The 25,478-nt window shown below is 35.3% G+C and overlaps 1 protein-coding gene across 5 annotated transcripts in view; it reads left to right on the top strand.

Moving 5' to 3' along the window:
* Nucleotides 1–3,622: 3,622 nt before the first annotated feature.
* The window catches only part of LOC129264336 (D-glutamate cyclase, mitochondrial-like), a 29,116-nt gene continuing 7,260 nt past the window's right edge, over nucleotides 3,623–25,478 (top strand). Inside the window, exons 1-8 of one of the 5 annotated variants that reach the window (XM_054902203.2) lie at nucleotides 3,623–4,095; nucleotides 10,423–10,576; nucleotides 12,880–13,081; nucleotides 17,810–17,960; nucleotides 21,375–21,494; nucleotides 23,001–23,201; nucleotides 23,598–23,864; nucleotides 24,417–24,674. In XM_054902203.2, the coding sequence (XP_054758178.2) occupies nucleotides 3,963–4,095; nucleotides 10,423–10,576; nucleotides 12,880–13,081; nucleotides 17,810–17,960; nucleotides 21,375–21,494; nucleotides 23,001–23,201; nucleotides 23,598–23,864; nucleotides 24,417–24,674 (1,486 nt within the window). In that variant the 5' untranslated portion in view covers nucleotides 3,623–3,962. Of the gene's footprint in view, nucleotides 4,096–7,722; nucleotides 7,824–10,422; nucleotides 10,673–12,120; nucleotides 12,317–12,879; nucleotides 13,082–17,809; nucleotides 17,961–21,374; nucleotides 21,495–23,000; nucleotides 23,202–23,597; nucleotides 23,865–24,416; nucleotides 24,675–25,478 lie in introns of those variants that run through there. The other 4 variants (XM_054902204.2, XM_064102866.1, XM_064102867.1 and 1 more) reach the window with 4 other exon arrangements.

Raw genomic sequence — 25,478 nt, 5'->3', positions numbered from 1 at the left:
TACTTATACAATTTATCATGTATTGCTCTCTCTAGTATTTTGGACAGGACTGGAAGCACAGAAATTGGTCTATAATTGTCAATATCAAATGATCCTCCCTTATGTACAGGAGTAATTCTTGCTGTTTTAAAATCTTCTGGAATAACACTAGTTTGTAAAGTTGCATTAAATAAATGGGTTAAAGGGCCAGCTATACTCTCTGCTGCCAGCTTGAGAAACTTAGGGTGAATGCCATCTACTCCGACCGCTTTCGAACAATCAATATGTAATAGTTCTTTCAAAACATACTCCTTTTTGATTGCATAAAATTTAAATTCACAATCTGGAATAAACAGAGTTTGTAAATTGTTTAATAAATCTTTCGAGAAATTACCCGAAGCGGCTTGCAACCTTGAGCCGACTTCATTAAAGGCTTTGTTTAGAACGTGAGCTATTTCATTGTTAGGTATTTGATCATTATCAATTGTTAATTTAACATCATGACTCGTGGTTTTATTTTTCTTAGGTATAAGCTTCGATAAAATGTTCCAGTTCTTTTTTATGTCATTTTCGCAGTCCTTAAATTTGTCCTGATAATACTTCTTTTTCAAATTTTTAATCAAGTTATTAGCTCTGTTACGGGAAAACTGAAATTTATTCCACCAATAAATTAATCTAGTTTTTCTAAATTGCTTTCGATAATAATCCCTTTCGCGTGCTAACACCAAAAAATCATCATTTATCCAAGGTACCCCTCTTTGTTTTTGCCGCACTGATATCACGGGGGCATGCCTGTCACAAATGTCCAGGAGTGTGTTTTTAAAGTAGTGCCACAATTTTTCAACGTCAGTCCCACAGGAATAAAACTCATGCCAATCAACTTTCCTTACATCATCTTTAAATTTCTCACTGTCAAAGTACTTGAATGAACGACATTTAGTTATTTTCGGAGAAAGGGATTGATGTTTCCCTTTAATTGCAGTAAAAATCACAGAGTGATCACTAAGTCCAGCTGACTGCACTCCTGACTTAATAATATTGTCAACAAGTGCATCAGAAATACATACCAAATCGATTACTGACTGGCTATGTGGTGAAATTCTAGTGGGTTCAGATATAACCTGTGTCATTTGCATTGTAGTAAGGAGACTGGAAACTTTTCTAGAAAGATTATTTATGGTTTGCATATTACAGTTAAAATCACCAAGAAGGATGACGTTGTTTGTAACTGTATACAATTTCTCAAGATTACTTTCAAGACTGTCAAAAAAATCTAAATGATTATCCGGTTTTCTATACAATATACCAATAAATAATGAGCTACTATTGCTACGTTGCAACTCCAACCAAATTATTTCTAAGGCAACAGATTCAAGATCCAATCTCCTTATATACGATAAATTTTCTGATATAAAACATCCCACTCCACCTCCATGAGTACATCTATCCTTCCTCTCAAACTTATAACCTTTAACAGAAATCAAGCTATCAGAATGTTCTTTTGTTAACCATGTTTCTGACACTCCTAGTAGATCATAAGGGTTATTATTCAGCCAACATTGTAAATCAGCAACTTTATTAACAATGCTTCTGACATTAAGATGAGCTAATTTTATACCTTTAATATCTTTTAGAGCAAAATCATTAGTTTCGGTTGACATATCATCATGTGCGTCGACAGAAATATTATTACAGTTATACACGACTTCAGTAGATAGATCAGGATCATTCCAAAAAGGTAATACACTTTGGAGAATACATTTCGGGCACTGCCAATTTTCAAACAGTTCATCTGAATCATAGGTCTCTCTTGAGACCCCGCCACAAACTATATGCACCCACTGTGAACATACAGTGCATAACAAAGCCTTTTGATTTATTTTAACAGATTTATTACAAATTGAACATGGGTATTTAATCATTAAATCTTATGTTGAAATTAGGTTGAGATTTTACTTCCTCCACTCTAAGCAATTTATATACATTAATCATTTTAATTATCAAATATATATACATGAAAAACCCGAATATGTGCAAAATAGCAACAGCAACAATAACAATAAAATGTAAATTGTCACACTTCAAAACAAGTGAAAAGTATTACGTGTAAGTAATGAATGTAATTTTATACAAATATTCAATAAAATAAGAACCAAGTTCTAGTGATTAACGTTATTAAAAACAAATCGTATATTTAATAGTGCAATTTAAAGCAAATAGTAAACAGGAATTCGCCTGTGTGCTCAAGCAGACCAAGTATTACAGTTCAGTGAATTTGATTGATATTGTTGTCTCATTCCTTCAATTGGTCAAGTTTTCCGAGGTCCTTTACACTCTTATTCATCGCTGTTACTCTTCCGTCTTGAGTCCAGACTTTGTGGACTTGCGGGAGGTTTCCCTTCTTTACTTGCCAGAACAGCTGAGATCGCTTCCGTGTTAGATTTTCATTGATGTAAATTGAAAGGCCTTTCAGCTTAGCCCATCTCAACATTTGAACCAGTAGAATTACAACCGACAACTCAAGAATTTGGAGTATGCTGGTCTGACTGCCTGGTTTGTTTGTTGCCGGAATATTTTTGTGGGGGGGGGGCAAAATATAATTTTGCCCCCCCCCCCTCCCACAAAAAAAATCAGAGGTTTAAAAAGAACAAAAGGGGGAAAAAAAGGGAAAGGCAAAAAAAAATATGAGGAAGAAGAAAAGAAATGGAAGAAAATAAGGAGGCAAGAATTGGCAACTTGCAGGTCACTATTTCAACACCCCCCCCCCCCAAAAAAAAAAGTCCAGCTCATGCTTCACGCTTTCATTGTTTTATAAGTGAAGACGTTTTGTTTATACATAAGAATAATGACTGGTCATAACATACCATTATAAACAAACAGATCATAGCTCTATAAAAATTGAAAGGCAAAGTCACACTCTTTGTCAGTGCACATCTGGTCCCCCTTCTCTTCCACTCCTGTTTACTTTCTCCTCCCTCTTCTTCACTCTATCTCTTCTAAATTATTCTCCTTCTGTTCATCCTCTTCACCTCCTTTTTATTCAATTTGTTTTCTTCTTCCTCTTCCCCCTTTTTATCATCATCTTCTCCTCTCATACCTTACTCCTCTTATTTTCCTTCTCTTTCTCCTTCTTGTCTTATTCCTCCTCCCCTTCTCCTTCCCTTCTCCTTCCCTTTCTCCTCCCATTCTCTTTCTCCTAATCATATTCCTCCTCTTTTCCCTCCTATTCTTCTCTTCTTATTCTCCTTCTCTTTCTCCTCTCTCTTATCCTTCTTCTTCCTCCTCCTCTTCTTCTCCTCCTACTCCTCTTTTTTTTCCTTCTTCTTATCCTCCTTATTCTAGCTCCTTCATCTCCTAGCTTCTCTCTCACCTCTTCTCCTTAATTATTCTTCTCTGTTCTTATTCTTCTCTTTCTCCTTCTCATACATCCTACTCCTCCTTTTTATTTCTTCTTCTTATCTTTCTCCTTCTTCTTCTTCTCCTCAGCCCTTCTTTCCTCTATCTCCTTCCTCTTCTTCTTATGATGGGGAAGGGGGTAACATTCATTTTGCCCCCGATTTTGCCCCGATTAAAGAACATCTCGCAAAGATAAACAAATGTCACCTGATGATAGGCGTAACTGGTCATGTGACTTTGTCTTGTCACATGACAGTGTAGTAAACTCTGTCGAGGCGAGTGGAAACAAACCAAGGTCGGTCGGAGAAGGATATTCGAGAGGATATTCTTGAAAACCGGGTCTAAAAGTTAAACTAAGCTAATTGCCCGGCTCATATCAGGGATCATAATTCATTTGGTAAAGGCCTACACATTTTCCGAACCAACGAACAGCACAAGTTCGAATTAAGCCCAATCTCAGCCTCACCGCTCAAGCCTCAGCTCCGCACGGCGAGCTCCGCAGTCAGGGCCTCCGCTCAGCTCAGTCAAGAGTAGTAAGACTACTACTAGTACTAGGTTCACTGAGCCTTAGAAACGATTATTGAAGGATGACGTCAACAGGAGCACCTGATATGCAGAAGAACTTCCAGGAGATGATGAGAGGCCAAACTCCAAAGGATGTTAGACTACAGTTCCGCAAAGGGAAATATTTCATGGCAGCCACTTCTGGCATCTGTTCAGGTACTGAGGTAGACCAAAAGCTTCAGTCTCTGTATTTTGGTTGTTCCGCTGAACTGCGTTGGCTCACTCACCATACATAGACTGAAGCGGAGGGGGCCCCTACCTACAGCCAACGTATAGTGAACTAGCGTTTTATAGATCGCGATTTAAAACTTTTTTTAGGCAAAATTGACATTTTCATGGTTTCCATTATCAGTGTAATATAGATAACTTAAGCTAATTGCATACCTTGGGCCGGAGTTATTGAAAAAAATCCTCTGGATGATTGAGAAATCTGTCATCTAAGACATTTTCACCTGACCTGACGGTTTTTCTTGCAAGTTGCCATCTTGAATGACGTCATTATCGTTATTAACTTTTTCATGTCTCGATTTATCGCGATTATAACTAGTATCGTTTATCTTCGTGTAGTGTATCGTATCGTATTATTTTATTCGTATATTGCCATGTATAACGTTAGGTGTGCTGATTGCTGGTGGTAATTTTATTTGATTCATTAATTCATTTTAGTAATTATGGCTGACTACTGGTGTTGTAATTGTGACCGTAATTTGAATAATCATCCTAATAAAAGAAGATCTTTGAATGCAAAATTGGATCACCGTGATTACACCACTGCTGACGCTGTCGAATCATTGGGAATTAAAGTGACACCAGATCAAAAATCAAAAAAATTCATTTGCGACAGATGTTGCAGAATAATTTCAAAATTATCTGAAAGCAATTCAAATGTAATTGAAAATAAATCCAAATTAAAGAAAATTAGTAGAATCAATGTTTACCTGGGGAGGAAAGTGAAAGTGACCAGCTATGCTTCGCCATTTCTTCGGAAGAAACGAAGAAGACTGAGCCTATATTTTGGTGAAAAATTCCTGCGCTTCCACAGAGATTCCAAGTTATGACAGCCCCTCCCCCATATTCACGAAAGTGTATATTTAAAGGATGTTTGATTCGTTTAAGGTCCATAGTTATCATCATATTTAAAAGTCATTGGAATCTTATATTAAAAAATTGAATTATTATAAACATATTCCCATTACGCAGTGGATATAAATTAACCTCTGCAATAAGCTAAACGTAGTGATTGTCAAGGCCAAATTAGATTAAGCGCGGGGCAGAGCGGCCGAGTGAGAAATTTTTCATCTTTAAAATGGAAAAACTTGGCCAATTTAAGCACCTTGACTGCATTTAAAGATAAATCCACATACTAAAAGTTATTGACCATTTGATAATTAAAGAATATTTTTTTTCTGTGTTGAAAAGTGTGGGGGGAGGGGATGCATACCCCCACCCCCCTCTGGATTTACGCTCGTGTCATGAAGAGTAGACATATCTCACCAATCAGTGGAGTGACTACGGGGGACATGGGGGCACCCCCCCCCCCCCTCGGCTGGCAAATTATTTAAAAAACGGGAAAAGGAGAAAAAGAGGGAGAAGGGAAGAGAAACGTAGCTTTTGAGATATGTACATGGATATGGATTCCTAAAATAGGCCTATTGTCCTTAAAATGTCCCTGTTTGGGGTCAATAAATACAAACATTTCAGCAGTTTTGCATTGTTTAGCGAGACGGGCACGTATCATAATTACAAAAAAATGCTTGTGTCCCTTTTTAGGTCTGAATATCAAAGATTTTCAGCTCGCGCTTGGCGCTCGCATTATTTTTTATCAGTAATATACATATCCGTTTAATGGCACTGCCCTTAAAATGCCTCTATTAGTATACTCATTTTTTTTTGCTGGTCCCCCCATGCCGTGACACACGGTACGCCACTGTATGGCCAATGCACTAATGTCAACGTAAGCACGGACTGGAAATGTTTTATATTTAGACCTTAAATGCGGCAAATGTAGTAGTCATTAAAAAAAATCAATGTCACTACATACAATAATTTTGAAAAATCCGAATACAAGGAAATATATTTGGTGTATATTTATGGACTTGGAAACGGGATGATTTAGAACCATTTAATCTCCTTAAACAGGATTATTTATCTCATCAAACAGACAACGCAAGCACCAGTAGGGACTAACATTTAAGCAAATTATGTTTCATAAATAGTTCTGAAATAAAAATACACGTAATATAATTTCATATATTATAACATACTTTGTATTTTTCTCTCTGTGTTTTTCTTTCTTTCACTGCGCCTCGGGCACCCTGCCGAGTGGATTTGGCGCATTACACATCCATTATTATTATCATTATAACATAGGTCGACAATAATTCTTCTTTAACCCCACTTTCTTTCTTCCTTTCTCTTTCTCTCCTTTTTTTTCTTGCCAGCCGATTGGGTGGATCTGAATTGGCGTTCACTCTGTGTAGCATTAATTGGTCTGATTGTCTTTAAAGTTTTGCGTTTTTAGAATAGTTAGACCTAAAGGTCCTACATGAGAGTATAAAGGTCAATATGGATCTAATATTACGAGTCGTCTTAAACAAGCAGTATAGCCTCTATTGTGGTGATAATAGCGACGCAAAGGAGACACTCCCCTTTCCTTCAAATTTGAATGGTTCGATGATAAAGCCTATAATTGGAGCCCTCAAATAACACTTTGAATAGATAGCTATTGCAGAATTTTAACATCATTTCTTAGAGTTTGTTCCCCCTTTTTTTTTTGGGGGGGGGTGTTTGAAGGTTTCTTAATCAGACATTTAAATATGATAGGTATAAAGATGTTGGAAATGTCTTTTCAAAATTGACTCATATCCCCCTGAGACGACAATCATAGCAACTCTGTACAGCGATTTGAACGTATAGGCCTATACGAGAAGATCCAGGACTTGACTGTGTGGATTGCAATAATCGACGTTATACTTAATTTCAGTCAGTGTTCACATAGAAAAGATTTAAAAACATTGAAATAAACAAATGCATTCAATGTGGCCAGTCATCAGAATAGCCCAACACAAAATAAATAGTGTAAAATGAAAGAAGAATAGAAAGAATAAGGTGTAAATAAACGTAATAAATTGTGTATTTGATTTAACTGGGACTGTATGTCTGGTCAGTTGGAGTAGTGGTCTATGGGAACTTCTAACCTATAAAAATATTTTCTGTTAAAATCATTTTTTCACTCATTTTATGTTCAGTGTTAGACTAGTATGCAGATATAGCATCATATAAGTGTTTTAGTGCCATTTGATATTCAATTGAAACGATTATGTAGTATAAATAGGCCATATGTTTATACTGCTTGAATTTAAGTGATCCACAAACCTAGATCTGGGTCTAAACGATGAAAGCTGCATTTTGAATGTCAAAGTTAATACTACGGTAGTTATCATTTTCCCAATATTTTATAATAAAGTAGGCCTATTAAAAAATTAATAACCTTTGATTTCCATATCGGAAAGACGGTGAAAATCGCCGACTTTCCATGTCCAGTGGGGAGCTGGACCCACAGGTCTCTCCCGTCCTCCAAACACTGTAGCGCTTCCCGCTGGTCAGGCTTGAGAGTGAAGTGTTCCCCGAATATCCCCTTGGCTACAGCATCCATCATGCAGGCCTTTCGTTTATGCTGCTTGAACTAAAGTGATCGTTTGATTGTCGTCTGCTACTTGTGATCGTAGCGGTTTCGCTCGCATAAGGAGCAGATCGTATAATATCGAAAGCAATATCGATATCACATTCGTGATTGTTGACGCCCTCTCCGTTCGTTTGTAAATATTTCACAGTTTGGCTGCCATATTGACTATTTTGATCGTGTTCAACCCAATTAAACATCGGTAAAGTATAATTTTTCATGCCTTTTAATCTTATATCGTTTAAAATATTGTCTTCACTAAATATCATGGTTTAAAAGTTTGATGGCTATACATCCTTAGATTGTAAATTCGATGTGTAAAATTACATCAAACTTTGGACTGTGAATTGACAAAAGGGTGGGAATGAGAAAACATGCGAGCCCACACGTATACCCTACCGTCGGTTAATGGGGATTACAGTAAAATGTCAGAAATTGTTGAATAAATCCCCAGAAACGACGGTTATTCCTGTCTAGTACTGAGGTAGTAAAATAGTATGGCAGTGTATCCTATATTCCTATTACCGGACACCTTTATTTCAGTGCTTTAAAAATGACAACTAGAGGAAATACAATCAAGAAATATTTGCACTTGCTATTCCAAATATTATGAAAATTATGAATATGATAAAATTATTTTATATTTACCAACCGTTTTCTTTGCATCGCAATTGTCGCATACCCCTCCACGAAAAACAGTTATTTTCGCGCGCGACAAATTACATCATGATTCCGGACGCGCGCCGGACGGGTAAAGATATTCTTCATTATAATGATGTAAGAAAGAATTTGTGTGAATTTTTCTTCATATATCATATCATGCATAAATTCTAAGCTTATGTTTTTGTTTTTTTTTCACATCAAATCTGAGCAGATGTTGGTAATAAATTCGTGTTTGATAAATTTTATTTTGACTTCTTAGCTGCATGTTCCATGGCATTTTCCAATCTATGCTCGTTCGTATCGTAACGCTCATCAGGTTTGATGAGCTGTCAATCGACGGCTCTAGTCACGAAAACCTCGCGCATGATATACCTCGAGTCTAGCCATCGACGATTAACCACAATACACCACACTTCATCATTCGATCAAAGGAGCGGACGAGACTGAAATTCGGCAAAATCAGGCCCATTTTTCCATCAGAAAATATATCAATTGTTAATGCAAAACTACCTTATATGATATCTTAATCATTTTCTGTCATTTTAGAGATAAATAAGGTATAAGTTGGATTTTTTCGCCTTGTTTTAGCAATCTTGTTCTATGTATTGCTCTGTGAAATTGAATGGCGGAAGTCTTACGGTACAAAATTGTTTTCGTACGCAGTACTATGCGCGTCCGGAATCATGATAGTGTCCGGTAATACAATACGTAACTATACTATCATCAAGTATCATCATTAACAGTTACATGTTAAGCAAATCGATCAATAGCAAGATGGATGAAAGAGTGTTTAATTTCAAATCATTTTATATTGCCATTTTATATGGCATTTCTTTAGTTTATACCAGAACTATAAAATGCTAAAAAGAGATGTTTATAGGCTTTTTTTGCTAGTTAGTAAGAGCAAGATAATCAGATAGTGAAAAAAAGTCTACCTCAATAGTTTTATACCAGATACAATAAAAGACTGGAACAATCTCCCACCAGGGATAAAAAACCTCAGTTCCACACAGTCCTTCAAATCATACCTCGAAAGGTGTCATTCACCAGAGTATATTGCACATTGCATGGAAGCGACATCACATCTAGACGATAGTGCTTCTAAGCGATGTCTGGATTACCCCTTTGTGAGATTGTGCATTGGGACAATGGACGATATGCATTTTTTTTTTGGGGGGGGGGGTTTCATTTGACTTTGAAACCATGTTAATACACAAAGATAAAAAAAAGTAAAATAATTCACTTTCCATATAAATAACAAACTTTTGTTATATTTTAATCTACATATAATATATTATAAACTGATCAAGTCATTTTGGAGAAACAATCCAAGATTGGGATGTGAAAAAAGTGTGCACCATACTTTCTGGGCAACATTATGATTTAATTCTATTTAAAAAAAATTCACGTCCTCTCTTCTTGTTGATGCCTACAATCAGGAAATATGATTATTATAGCAAGTGAGATGTTTGTAATTTCTATGAAAATTCATCATGTATATATATCTAATGATAACAGACAGCTGGCAGCCATCTGTTTCGAGGAGTTTTTTAACATTTTAATATTTTTTTATTTCTCGTACACAGACGGCTCGCTATCGTGCAGCCACCATTAGGGGGTAACAATGCAAAATCCCCCCGACGGGGCTCATTAATTTTTGTCTTTATTTCTTAAAAATATATAAAAAGAACTGGACCAAAATAAAGAGTAGTATTCCGTTTTGGCCTGAAATGCACCAAAACGGGAAAAAAACAGTGACTTACTTCAGCTGTCGCGCAATTTCACTTGGACCCTGTTGTATCCAAACTTAATACATAAATATATGGCCATTGAGTCCCTGTACAGATCGAGCTAGAACTTCGGTCTCTGTATTTGGTGAGTGGAGCCAACGGAGTTCAGCGGAACAACCAACATAACAGAGACCGAAGCTTTTAGTCTAATGATAACTATACCTCTAATCTCAAAAGGTTTCATTGCAAAAAAGGGAGAATGATCAATCATCATTATACCTTTTTACCGCATCTACCAGAAAACACAGTTATATCTGCAGTCAAATTTCCAGGTACATATGTTATCTTCTTAGCTTGGATAAATTCCTAATATCCTGCGTCATTCCCTTTGATTTTTCTCAATATCAGGATACAAACAAGCGAATCTAATGGCTGTTCACAAAGATGTAGCAGCGGATCTGAGGGAGTATTGTCGTTTGAACTATGGACCCATGGCCTGTATCTTTAGCTCGGAACCAGGCCAGTTTGATGTTCCTCAACTCTCTCAGGATTCGGATGTAAGGTATGAAATGAAATTAGAGGCATTTTCATGTGACCTTTATACTGTTTTCGGAGCTTAGCAGCTGCAGAGAGATACCGAAGCCCAAGGCTCTGAAATGTAATTATGATTCTGAATTACTGATTTATTTCTAAGGGGTAGGAACTTAATGCAATATAAAAGATTGTGTGAATTGTTCAGTTTTTCCTGATATTCTTTGCCCTCAGATATGGCAAGTGTTTATGTACATATATATATATCATGTTGTTTTAAATTTTGTTTATAAATTTCCAAAAGTGTTGAAGTGACCAAAATTTTAACATAATTTATAGTTTATTCCCACTTTGATTTAGAATTGAATTATGAATTGTAATGATTACAATAAAAAAAAATCAAGATATAGCTTATGATAAACTGTTAGTATAGAAAAAGAAAATCTGAGGGTCCTTGTAAATTTATATTATTCGATGATTTTCTCGCATCTTACTTATGGTATAACTGTATGGGGACAATGTCATAGATAGCCTACCTTTTCCAAAGATTATTTCAACTTTAAAAACAGTCTATCCGTATTATAACAAACTCAAATTATTATGCTCACTCCGAACCATTATTCAAAAAACTACAAATCATCCCTTTGAATGACCTTTATAAGTTTCACGTTGCAGTCTTTATGTATTCTATTATACATAATCTACTTCCTCTCTCAATTAATGAATATTTCCTCTATAACTATAACGTAAATAAATATAACTGCAGAAATTCTACAGACCTATATATTCCACTTCTTAAATATGATGTTTCCAGAGCAAGTATATGCTATCAAGGGCCCCAGATTTGGAACAGCCTTCCAAATCATTTAAAAGATAGTCAATCATTAAACATATTCAAGAGAAAATACAAACATGCTCTCTTACATACTGTACTATAGCTTAATCTGCCTCTTATGTCATACAGCATGTTGGTGCAAATATTATTATTATTTTTTTTTTCTTTCTTCTTTTAATTCATATTTATCATAAAATATAGAATAATTAAGTGAAATTCTAAATGTTATATATACATCTGTATCAGTATATTTATGTGTATATACGCCATAATGACTTATTACAATACAATATTATACAATATTAAATAATTAACACTTGTGTCCCCTCCTTTGCCTGCCACCCCCCCCCCCCCTCTCCCCCGTTAGTTAGGATTTTAATTCCTCTGTTATCCCCTTTCTTGCATTGTGTTTGTTTTGTTTTTCCTGTTGTACGGTAATCAGGGGGATAGACCTCGATAGGCCAATGGCTTTCTGTCTTTCCCCCACATCCGCCGTACAGCGGAAATCATTGTTTATATTTACTGTGTTTTACTATCTGTTTATGACTACTTATACTTTATACTTGTCAATATCTGTTCTGTCGTATAAGATTTTTATTTGTATTTATGTATTTTTGTATTTTAAAGAGGTGTGAAATAAATGAATCTGAATCTGAATCTGAAAAATCGGTGCTCATTTACTCTGGCATATAATGTTAACATTAACAAGTCATTTTAAATTTTCATGCTTTGATTCATAGAACTGACCTGTCTACTTATTGCATATTCAATGATGGGAAATTAAAAGAAGAGGTTCCTGATCTTCTTAAATTTGGGGATCAGTTGAATGATTTCTGTTTCTTCTACCTGGGATGCAGTTTTTCCTTTGACAAGGCCCTCTTGTCAGGAGGAGTGCCTCTTCGAAATTTGGAAAAGGGAAATGTTTCTTCTTTTAAGGTATTTTGGATATTTACATTTTAGCTCACCGGGGTTCTTTGTGCTGATATGAAGTTGATCTGAATAATTGGAGTGAGATGTATTCATAAGAAAAAAAAATACTACAAATTCAGTAAAATCAGAATTTAAATGACAAAATGGCATTTTACATATATCAATGCAACATAGGAGGATATAAATAGCTGTATGTTAATTGGTACAAAATGGCTCCTCTCTTTTTCATTTTGTCAGATTTCAAATATTTACACCTGCTGAAGCAAGAATACACTCTATGAAAATAAAATGATGTGATTTCATCGACAAAAAAATATGGCAAAATCATTAAAAAATTTTATCCAACAATGAAAAATATTTGTTTTGCAAAATAATGAACAAAGGTTATTCAGATCATCTTAATATGAGGATTTAAGAACTCAATCAGTGAGTTTTGCCATGATTTGGTGGAGGGTTAGTATGGCTACAGGAACAAGAACGTCCATTATTAATTAAGTCTAGGACAGTTAGAAAATGCAGGAGTCAACAAGTTAATTACAAGTATCTTTTTTTTTATATCTCGATCATAGGACTGATTTGGGAGCCTTAAATGTATTTGTCAATGGAGAGTTTGCCGAAACAGTTCCAGACCTTCTGAAATTTGGGGAGCAATTAAACGATTTTTGCTTCTTCTACTTCGGGTGCAGCTTTTCGTTTGACGAGGCCCTCCTTGCTGGGGGTGTTCCTCTCAGAAATCTGGAGCAGAAAAACACAAATGTCTCCATGTACAAGGTAGCTGCTTCTTTTCTACACATACCATCAATACATGAAGAATAACTTATACACTCTAAATCATTTTTATTTCATTTTCATTTCATTTCATTCATTCCACTCTCTTGTTAAAAACATCAAAAGATCTATACAATGTATATTTCACAAATAATTGCACATGAGAAGTGGGGGAATCATAAGAAGCCATATGGGCTTGCCAATGATGATTCCCTACAAAAATATAATTTACAATTGAAAACATTTAAACATAAAAGATACCAAATATCAACTTAAACTATGGATAGGACAGAAAAGAAGAAAAGTAGAGAATGAGATTCCAGGAATGAATAGTACAAAATATTAGAATATCAAGAAGTCATATCCAATGAATGTAAATGACTATTATATAAACGTTTAAATTGCTGGAATGATTTGCAGTCTTTTATAAGTTTGGGTATGTTGTTTTGGACCATTGAAAAACAGTGTATTTTTTGACAAATATGTTCCAAGGGAAGATGAAAATCTTGGGCATATCTCGTATTATATGTACTACAATTTAGAGTAAAATGCTCTTTGAAGGCATTGGTAGTAATGCATTTTTATATAATGAAAACATAAAAACTGCCACATTTAATGATATCATGTCATGCAGTGATAGAATGTCCAACTGTTTAAATAGGGTTTACTATGACTCAAGAAATTTGAATTTGTTACTATATGCAAATTGCCAGTTTTTGCAACTTGAGAATTCTATCAAGATTATTTTTTGATGTGAACCCCCAGATTATTGCAATAATTTAAGTGTGATGAAACTAATGAAAAATACAATCTACTTTAAGATCATCTGTGGTAAGAATTGTAACCTATAAAGTACTTCAATGTTTCTAGCAAGCGTTATGCAAAGGTCGTGGACATGATAGTTTCAAGAAAGCTTTTCATCTAAATTAATACCCAAGAATTTAATACATTCAAGATTTTTAATTTCCTTATTTCAACTGTAAATCAATATTACCAACTAGATGTGTACCAACTATCATATAGTTTTTTTTTCAGTACCGGTATTCAAAATTAATTTGTTTGCTTGCGTTCATTCACTTATATTAGATAGTTGCTCATTAACCACTTTATACAAAGAATTTGCATCTTTTCCTGTAGTAAAAATACTTGTGTCATCTGCAAATAAAATAAATTTTATAAACTGAGTACAAACCGTGATATCATTCATATATAGCACAAAAAGCAAAGGGCCGAGGATTGAACCCTGGGGTACTCCACATCTAGTTGTTTTACAATCGGATTTTATATTGTTGATTTCTGTTGGTTGTTTTCTTGAATCCAAATAATTTTGAAACCACATACTTGTAAGAGGAATGCCTCTTATTCCGTAGTAATGCAATTTATGTAAGAGTATTGAATGGTCAATTACATCAAAGGCTTTGACAGATCTATGAAAACTGTAAAGGCACCAGCATCAATTGCTTGATATTGTGTATTCTAAAATTGCTGTAGATGTGGGGTGCCCCTGCCTAAATCCAAACTGATTCTTAATTAAACAAAATGTCATGCTTGTGAACAACATCAAGTAAACAATTATAAATACATTACAACGTTCTAGTACTTTAGAAGAAATATTTAAAACAGAAACTGGTCGATAGTTGTTTATATCATCAGTTCTTCCTTTTTTATGAATCAGAGTTATACGAATAACCTTCAAGTCATCTGGTACTTCTCCAGAATTTAAACTTTGGTTAAAGATTTTGCACAATTTTTCACTGATAAAACAAATTACACGTTAAATAGCCTTAATATGTATAGAATCAATTCCAGCACTAGTTTCATTCTTCATTATCATTCACAATTTTCAGATGTGCTAATAGGTTTTTAAAAAGCTGTTTGGTTATTAGGACTATTCAAGTTTGATTTAAAGGGATTACAACATGTACGTGTTTGGTTTTCAAATAATTTCTCACCAATATTTACAAAGAAATTGTTAAAGGCATCGGAAATATCTACTACATATCAGTAAGTTTACTATTTTCAAGACTGATGGTATCAATATTCACTGATTTTTAAATATTTTTTTCAACAATACATTAATCAAATTCCAAGTAGATTTAGAATTGTTTTTTACATCTATAAACCTTCAATAGAAAAAGTTTTTTTTTGCCTGTCTTAGTTTCCATGGTACATAATTATGAAATTGTTTATAATTTTTTTCATTTACGTTTGATGGTTTGTGAAGACATTTCTTGTATAATCTAGACCTTTTTTACATAGCTCGAGTATTTAAATTCTCGAGTAATCCACTGTTTTCTATTACATGTTCTAGTGCCAGCAGATTTAAAAGGAAAACATTCATTGTACAGTTTCATGAATTTGCTCATAAAATTTCCATATACAATATTAATATCTTCACTTCTGTAAATATTCCATGATAATTCACTTAATTTTGAGGAAAATAACTGCAAGTTCGACTCAGATAAAGCATGCTTATTGGTTAAAGTTGAATTCTCTTTCTTATTTTGTAAAAAGCTTCAATTGAGTATTGTAAATACTGGCAGGTGATCACTTATATCACTTATCAAGAGTTGCCGAACTCATATGGATGCTGTCATTAGTAAAAATATTATCTAAAACTGGTGCAGATGATGATGTAATATGTGTCAGGATTTCTATGATTGGCTGGGGTGAAAAACTGTATAAAATGTCAAGAATATTATCCACATATGAATTTGAACCTATTTTCATTCAATCCAAGTTAAAATCCCCCATAATAAAACAATTGTGAAAACTTGCATTTATTTTACCCAATTCAGCAGTAAATTCATTTATAAGATTAATTACAGATTGTCCAGGTGGACGATAAACAACGCCAATCACCATTTTCTTGCATGTTATATGTTTGCCATACAACTCATTAAATAGACTTTCCATGGATTCTGATATAAATGTCAATTCCTTAATCACCATATATTTTAGTGACTTGTTGATATATAAACCAATTCCGCCACCTCTTTTGTTTTTTCGATTTTCATGCAAAAGAGTATAATTATCTAGGTTATACCGACAAAGTGTCACATAACCAAGTTTCAGTGATACCTATTATTTTAAATTTGTGCGATATGTTATTTAATAATATTTCAAAGTCTTCAAAGTTTATAGGAAGGCTTCTGCAGTTAAAATGAGCTATGGATAAATGTTTTTTTGTATCTTCATATCTTGCATTGAACATATCTATATCGAAATAATCGTTTACAAATTTATTTTCATTCGAAACATTCCTTATGGTATTATCATTATTTGGAGTACATGTTTCATCCAATGTGTCTTCTATCATAAAACCGTACTGGAAGAATGAAAAAGCATAATATACGACATGGTTTCCTGTAAAACAAACAGAAGAGGAATTGAAAAAACTTCAAGCAAGAAGAGAATAGACATTATAAATTCAAAATACATCAAAATCCACAAAAATTACAATACAAATGAAATTCAATGTAGTATCAATATTGAGCAGATTGGGTTGCATCAGAATATTATCTTAGCAATTACAAGCATGTTGAAATGGCAAGTTCTCGGCAGATAATTTATAAGTCTACATGTATACAAGTTCAATATGTTGAAGGTCACTTTCACAACTGATGAGCTTCTTGACACTTATCCCACCGCTGGCAGGAATCAAAAAGGCTATTATTCCACCATCCGAAGAATAAGCTGAAATTACTCCATCTGTTCCCGAGTCATTGCAAGCAACTTTTGATTTCTTGACGTCAGGTCTTCTACAATTGATATTCCAGAATTTTTGAGCTTTTTCCTATCATCCAAGATCTCTTTATTCTTCCTGGTTAACTGGTTAACTTTACGATTATCGATCTTGGGTGAAGTTTCTTCTTACGTTTGTGAGATGCTTCCCTTAATTGACTCAGATGATGAAGATTCTGACAGTTCAGCTTGGGTTGTCAAAGATGATTGTGTATCCTTCATTCTCCCGACACGATGCGAACGATCTTATTACAAACCACATCAAGGGAGACACCAAGCCGTTTTGTCACAATGTCAGCTACGATGGTATCCGTATTCTCACCACTGGTCTCATCTATACCAAAGATTCATATGCAATGCTCGCCTAGAACATGGGCGGAAATCCCAGGGGGGACGTGTCCCCCCCCCCCCCCCACCCAAAATAGTAGGGGGGACACAATATCAAATGTCCCCCCTACTATTTTGGGTCTTAAATGATGGAAAGAAATACATCATTCAAAAACGAAATAAGACATGTATTTTGGACGAGATGACCATACTTTTTTGGTGATAACCCTTTTTTTTTTGGGGGGGGGGGCTAGTCAAATTTTCCAGCCCCTGGTCCCCCCTACCTTTGGGGAGAGATTTCCGGCCTTGGCCTAGAGCATTGCTCCATGTTATTTGCAGCACTTTCAAGTATTTCAACCTACATAATTTAGACCAATTAGATATTAGAGTAACAGATAATCTTACTAATTTGACATTGGAGAAATTAAAAGTGCAGAGTAGACCATAATGTAATTATGTATTACAAATAGTTGTTACTGTTGAGGATCCAGTTTTTAATGGGTTGAAAATGTTGGTACAGTATTTAAGGTATTTTGCACTATAATAAAGACCAATTTATATATTCCTCATTGGAATTACAGTATCCTTGAGTGATATTCATTCACGGTTTCAAATGTTTTCTGAACACTAATTTCGGTCATTTTCTCCTATCCCTTCCAGAGCAATGTTCAGTGTCATGGGTATGGCTGTTTCTATGGTAACCAGGTAGTTTCCATGAAGCCCATACCTAAGGAATTGGTTGAGAAGAGTTATCAGATTACCCATCCGCTGGGAGACGTCCATGGAGCCCCGATGCACATAGGAGATCCGGGTTAGTTTGTCTATATTAGTGAACCAAGTGATAGAAAAAAATTGCTGTTTTGTAGCCAATTGATATACAGTGCGTCCCACAAAAAACGAAACCGAGATTTATCGATGATTTATCATAACTTAATCGCAAATACAATAGACAAATGACCTACCATTGTAAAGCTTAGAATCTCCTCTTTTATCTGAAATTACTTAGATTATTTCTCATTCACGCATGAGTGAGCAAACACAATTTGAAAAGGGGATACCAAAAAGTCACTTGGCGGGCCGTATCTGGGTTTTAAAAAGAAAACCACATTTTTATAAAGTTCAATATCTGCTCTTTAATTTGATACCTCAATTACAGAAAATGGTCAAGAAATAACAAAGTTCTGGTTATTTGAAACAAGGCTTGAATTTCAATAATTTCATAAAATGAAGAGGTTTTACAGGCTAGCGTTCACACTCCGTTTTGTTGACGATCAGCCATGCATTAAGTCCTTTGTTACCGTGCGATAGCTTCAGTGGGAAACCGGTGAAAACACGTTTATTTAATGAAATTATGGAAATACAAGCATTGTTTCGAGGGATCATAACTTTTTTACTACTTGACCATTTTCTGTGATTTAGGTATCAAAGAAAAGAGAAGATATTTAACTTTTTAGTCATGTGATTTTCTTTTTGAAATTCAGATACCCCCCGCCAAATGAGTATTTGGCATCCTTTCTTCGAATTGTTTTTGCTCAATTATGCGTGAATGAGGAATAATCTAAGTAATACCAGATGAAAGAGGAGATTCTAAGCTTTACATTGGTAGGTCATTTGTCTATTTTATTTATGATTAAGTTATGATAAATCATCGCTAAATCTCGGTTTCGTTTTTTCTGGGACGCACTGTACAAGTGTTTTACAGTTTGGTTTGTTTAGCTCAGTTCAGCTAATTTATTTTCTCGACTTTTTGTGAACTTGCAATTTCAGCTGTGTTCACTCACACCCCAAAGGTACTAAGTCTTGTAAAGAACCCGCAATGTCACACTTTCACTGCTATAATTCTTGTTTCATTGGATGTGATCTATCGCCTTTGCTTTATTTTCGATATAGTGCATTATTTTCCTGTGGAATATCATGCCGTATTGCACAGTCTAATGAATAATGATCGTTATAAAGATGATAATAATTTTATTGGATGGCTTTTATGGGATATCAGAATCATGCAACTCATTATACAGTGCGTCCCAAAAAAAACTATACACTTTTGAAATGGCTGCCAAATACAAAATGTAGCATTTTGGGGGAAAAGACTTACATATATGGAAAGCCAATAAAGTCAACTTTCAAATGACACCAAAAGGTTGGAAAACTATTAATGCTTGAGCGAGCACTGCCCACTGAAACAAAGGGTATGAAAATTAGGGTGGGCTGGAATTAGCCTTCCAATTTATGTAAGTTTTTGAGAGGCAAATCCTTTCGAACTTGCAAAGTTAAGGGCGATGTGATAAATTAATGATCAACCATGACCAGTTTTGGTTGCTTAAGCAAATTTTATAAATTATTAAATTGAACTTTAATGCATGAGTGAACACAAATTACACTTTTTGGGCAGCATTTCAACTTTATCATTTGGATCTCTTTTGGGCAGCATTTCAAATTTATCATGTGGATCTCAGCAATGTGTTCATGGGAGTCGGGAGAATAGGGGGTGAGATAGGACTTAAGTGAGAGAAGTAGGTTGATGGAATAAGGGTCAACAGAACATTCAGCCCCCGCCCCCTCCCTCTTTCCCGCCCTCCCCTCCTGTTGAGAGATTGATGGCTATTGTCATGTACGCGTGGAGTCCAGAGCAGAATGTTGATTATGATTAATTCTGAATTGGGACATCAAATTTTTCCTATCAATCATTTAATCAACAATTTATCAGTAAATCAACTTATTCAATGTGCAAGGTGATCAATCAAACATTCCTTTTTTTCAATTAATTATTTCATTAATCATTAAATTTCTTGGTAATCATTGAAAAAAACCCTGACCATCAGCCACCAGTCACTTGGCAGTTAAGTTTTGAATAGGCTACAATGCAGGAAGTGAGATAGAGAGAGGGGGGGGGGGCTGGGAAATGGAGGTGGAGAGGGGAGGGTACATATGACTTTTAATTTGTAAAATGAAAAAAAGAAGAGGAATGCCCTTTTAACCAAGTCTAAGCATATCTCGCCCTCTTGCTTGTAACGGGTACCATCACATTACTCTGACTCTCATGAACACACTTCTGAGGTTCACAAGATGAATATGCTACAATAAAATCACAATTCCTGTTCACTCATGCATTAAATTTCAATTTAGTAACTCATAAAATTTGCCTAAGAAACCCAAACTTATCTCACTCATTAATTTAGCTTAACAAGTTCCAAAGGACTAACCACTAAAAAAACTGTAAGGCTAATTCCTGCCCAGCCTAGCTGAGCGTAGTCTCTCAGGAGGAGAGAAGCGGGGGGGGGGGGGGTTGAGATAGAGAAAGGGGTTGCTAAATGTTCTGTTGACCTTTATCCCATCAACGTACTTCACCTACCTAAGTCATATTACCCCCTCTTCTCCTGACTGTCGTGAACACATTGTTGAGATCCACACGATAAGACAAAATGCTGCACCCAATTCATGATCACTCGTGCATTAAATTTCAATTTAATAACGCATTAAATTGTCACAAACAACAAACTGATCACAACTGATCTTTAATTCACCAAATTACCATCAACTTTGCAAGTACCAAACAAAAAAACCTGAAAGAAATTGGAAGGCTAATTCCAGCCCACCCTAATTTTCATACCCTTTGTTTCAGTGGGCAGTGCTCGCTCAAGCATGAATAGTTTTCAAACTTTTTGGTGTCATTTGAAAGTTGACGTTATAGGCTTTCCTTATCTATAAGTCTTTTCCCCCAAAATGATACATTTTTTATTTGGCAGCCATTTCAAAAGTGTATAGTTTTTTTTGGGACGCACTGTAGTGCCAATGCTGCAATCAGTGGCGGACCCGCGTGACCTGGGGGGCGTTTCATGAAAGGACTTGTCGGACGTTTTATCCGACAAGTCCCATTTTATCCGACAGTTACCATAGTAACAGTACCTCTCAGCCAATCAACATCAGAGAAAGATGTCAGATCTGACAACTTGTCGGATGAAAATGTTGATGAAACACTCCCCTGGAGGAGACAATGATTGGAGGGGCACTGTATTGTTTGTGAACAAAGCTGTGCCCCTCCATTGCTTTGTCTCCTCCGGGTCACGGTCCGCCACTGGCTGCAATCATCTAAATATTGATTTTACTATGGCACTAATTTTTGGATATTTGTGATATCCCATTCTGAGCCATCCAATATAATTATAATGCCAATAAATGTAAATAAATAAGATATAAATAATTTTATTATCCCTTTGTCATTTAGCTGTCATCGGCATAGATGTTGAAAAGGTTGACTATGGGATAGCTACTCGATTTCATGAAGGAGATGTTGCAGTGTTCTGGCCGTGTGGTGTCACTGGTCTAGAAACTGTCAAAGCTGCCAGTAAGTGTAAACGATTTAAACAATTTACTCTCGTTCTGCCATTGTGGGGTCTATTTTTACATCGAGGTACACCAGGATGAAAATTATTATATCCAAATAAGTATGGTAAAATTCTTAAGATAGTTTAGCAATATTTTGTAAAAATGGTTATATGCATGGAGATATGCTCAAAAATTAGCGGATGATGCCATGTTCCCTCTTTTTCTTTTTTTATTTATATTATTAATTGTATTAATTGCATGAATTAATAGTTTTATATGATATGTACCCTTTGTAACAAAATACATTGCAGCTATTATGATCTTATTCATTAAATCAGTAGTCAATCCATCTTTTACATTCTTGGAGAAATTTTAATGAATATAATTTCATATGATAGAATACAAAAGAAATATTTGGAATATGACATCAGCTTGCTTGTTGCATTTTCATGAAGACAGGCATAGAACTGGTCCCCAAAATAATGCATTATGGTTTCGATGAATTGTCAGATTTTGATAAATTTCTCAGTGGTATGTTTGTCTGATTTTATTCCATCTGTCAAAGTATGTCTAGCCTTGAGTACCCCGTCAAATAGTTACAGTTGAATATTAAATCCATTAGCTTCCAAAAGCTGGAGACTTTCAATCTTTCTTTCATTTTCTCTTTCTCTCATTTTTTTAAATTTGATTTACATTTAACTGGATTTATACCCAAATTCTCACCATGTTGTATTTGTTTCTGTTTATACTGTTTATACAAATAGTTTATTAGGAGGCTGCACTCTACAAGCTCCGCTTTTCAGCAGCCTCCTACATTTCCAGCCTGTTTGAATAGTTATCTTGATTATTGTAATATACATTTTCCTTGTTCTATTGATTATCAAGATGTATGGAACAAAACATATTGTAAATGTTGGAGATGTAAATAAATGAAATGAAATATTGTAATCAAATGATGAATTAAATATTGCTCCTCCTTAAATCCATTTGGTGCAGTAATAGGCAAACATGGTACAGTTGCAAATCCAGCCTAGTAAGATACAGTGCCATTTCATGGCTATACTGTCTGTACGCAACAATGGGGCTGTCTAAAATATTGTGTCTAATCATAGGCAGGGGGACCTGTCCCCCCTAAATTTGATGTGGGGGGGATGGCCCCCCTAAATTTTTTGTTAACCTTTTTTTCTTTTTGTTTGCTTGTGAATTTTATTTCCTACGTCCCTCCTCTAAATTCAGGTGGACAACCCCCTTAAAAAAAATTTGCCCCCTCCCTAAAATCTTGGTTTATAACTTTTTTTTTTTTTTTGCTTTTAATTCTTTTTTTACCTGTGTCCATCCCAAAATTTCAGGTGGACCCCCCCCCTAAACTTTTTGGCTTCCGCTGCCACAATGTTTAATCTAGCTGTATCTACCCCTTCTGGTATATGATAGTAAAGTGGTGCTTTTTACTCTTCTCTTCAATTGGTTAAATTATATAGAGATAAATTTTGCATCTCTTTTTTTTTCTTTTTTCTTTGTTTTCCAGAACTACCATTGGCTTTCACACACAGACCTGGTAGCATGCTTCTGACGGATTCCCCCTGCACGAAACCCAACCCCAACCCACCCCCAGAGGATCTCCCCAGGGTAGTCTGGCTTGCTGATACCCCACCCCTGGGGAGCACCCTCTCTCAGGCTACCATGGATAGGATTAAGAAACTTGAAACTGCAGCAATTGAGGATATAGGTAAGATCAAATCTTTAAAAAACATCATCCAACAACTAAAATTAAACTCAAAATGGTGGATGAAATTTGTTATTGTGGGTGAGAATACAATTCATATTGTACTTAGAACAGATTTATCAACATGTGTTGCATAAATTTTCATATTCTTGTTTAAATTATTTTGGTTAGGTTCACATTTAATTTTTTTTTTCAATTTTATTGAAAAATAATTTCTACTGGTATTCTTTAAAAATGCGTGACATATATCTTGACCTAAAATGGATATGATATCTTTCATTTTGTATTTTATTTAATTGTGTGAAATATTTTTGGTTATATACACATTACCAAAAATGATAATTATTTAAGAAAAATAGATTTACATTTGCTGTGCTATTTTCAAATAAAAATGTACAGGAAAGCGGCAAATTGGCCATCTCCTTGTAGAAGACGATCTCCTGAAGGCTGCCCTGTCACTCTCCCATGCAAAATCAGTTGCCGTAACGACCGGTTTCCCGGTGAAGCTTGAGGGAGACAACCTCTTTGAGACCGACGGACCTCCAGGAGCTATCGCCATGGCAACCATGCTCCAGGTCCTTGGCAAAGACGTGGTGCTAGTGATAGATGATGTTGGAGGACTTCTTGGATGGATGATCAAACTGGTAGACATGTTAGTAGAAAGAGGTTGGTATGGAATTGAATCTTCTTGGTGACATAGCATTTGTTTGTCTGGAGACCTTGCATGATTTATTGATCCTAGAAGGGTGTTTCATAAAGCTTTTCGTAAGGTACAAGTGACTGGTGACCCTTAATTTCTTGTGGTTAATACCTCAGTCACATTTGCTCTAGGGCGACCATGCGACGAGTCGAAAAGAGCTGTTTTAACATTGTTTGTAACAGCTACATATAGGTGGTTTGAATGAAAATGAATAAAACGGCTGTTTTCGACTCGCCGTACGGCCGCCGTAGAGCAAATTTGACTGAGGTATGATATTTGCATAGGTGTTGATTTAGTTTGTAAGAAGGGATCACCAGTCATTCGTAAAGTTGCTTGTAATCTATGAACGCCCAATTGGTCAAACTCCAGACTAAAAGATTTTAGTCTTTACTTTTATTGAATGATAGGTGTTATCTGAATTTTTCATTAATCATGAAAACGACAATGTACCGAAAAATTAATTGAAATATATAATTAAGATCTGATCCACAAAATGGTTAAATGTTTTATTCCATCAGGTGTCCTGTCCAAGACCATTCCTATAGAATGCTACCCTCCTACTGGTCAGTCCGCCTCCAAAGAGAATGCTGTATCCTTCCTGACCTCCCAAGATGGCCAAACTCCTAGGTTCGATCACCTGGTGGCGATAGAGCGAGCCGGAGTGGGTCAAGATGGACTCTACCATTCAGCCTCTGGGAGAGTCAATAATGCGAAGGTTGGAGGGATCGATGCTCTGTTTAATGCAGCGAGAGATGTGGGACATGTATTTACCACAGGTGAGTGACTTATCAATAGATGTTGATTTGACTATTTGATTGCCACTATGCTTTGTGAAAACTATCCTCTTTATTTTGCATCCTCTATCTTCTATTTTGCAGAAATAAGGAGTAAAAGTAAGAATCTGAGACAAATTGGGTTACACTAGTGGGGTGTTGCAAGAAACTTGCGATTGAACGCAAATCGAACGCAACTCCCAAAATTGAGCGTAAGTCCTCCGATTAAACGCAAATCTGCAATTGAACGCAAGTTACGTTCAATCCTGTTGCAAGAAGAAGTTGCGTTTGATCAATTGAACGTAGATCAAGCGCAAGCTTTGCGATTGATTGCACATCGAACGTAACTTATGTGAGATTTTGGAGGACGCGCAAAATTTGCGTTCGATTTACGTTCAATTGATTGTCCATAGGCTTGTGTACTAAAAATTCTGCAAAAAATTTTTTTTTTGTATTTTGTTTTGAAAACTTGTGTAATTAATTATGCCATTTTCAATTTTCCATGGGTTTTTTTCAAGAAAAACTTGAAATAATGTTATTTTCAATCTTTATAGGCCTCTTCAGCAATTATGCCATTATTTTCACACAATTTCAGTACATTCTCTCCTAATATCATTTTAAAGTGTGTCAATCACCAAAAATATTCTGCTCTTGTTATCAGAGGTCATGGAATATTCAAATTGTGATTTCTGAAATAATTTGTATGAAGAAATGTTGAAGAAATAATAACTCTCCATAGGCACAAAAGCCACTCTTTATTAAAACACTTCATGCACTGGCAAATGCTTATAAATATATCTGAGGGTT

The sequence above is a fragment of the Lytechinus pictus genome, chromosome 7 (assembly GCF_037042905.1).
Source record: "Lytechinus pictus isolate F3 Inbred chromosome 7, Lp3.0, whole genome shotgun sequence".
NCBI lineage: Eukaryota > Metazoa > Echinodermata > Echinoidea > Temnopleuroida > Toxopneustidae > Lytechinus > Lytechinus pictus.
This window is presented reverse-complemented; position numbering and strand designations above follow the sequence as displayed.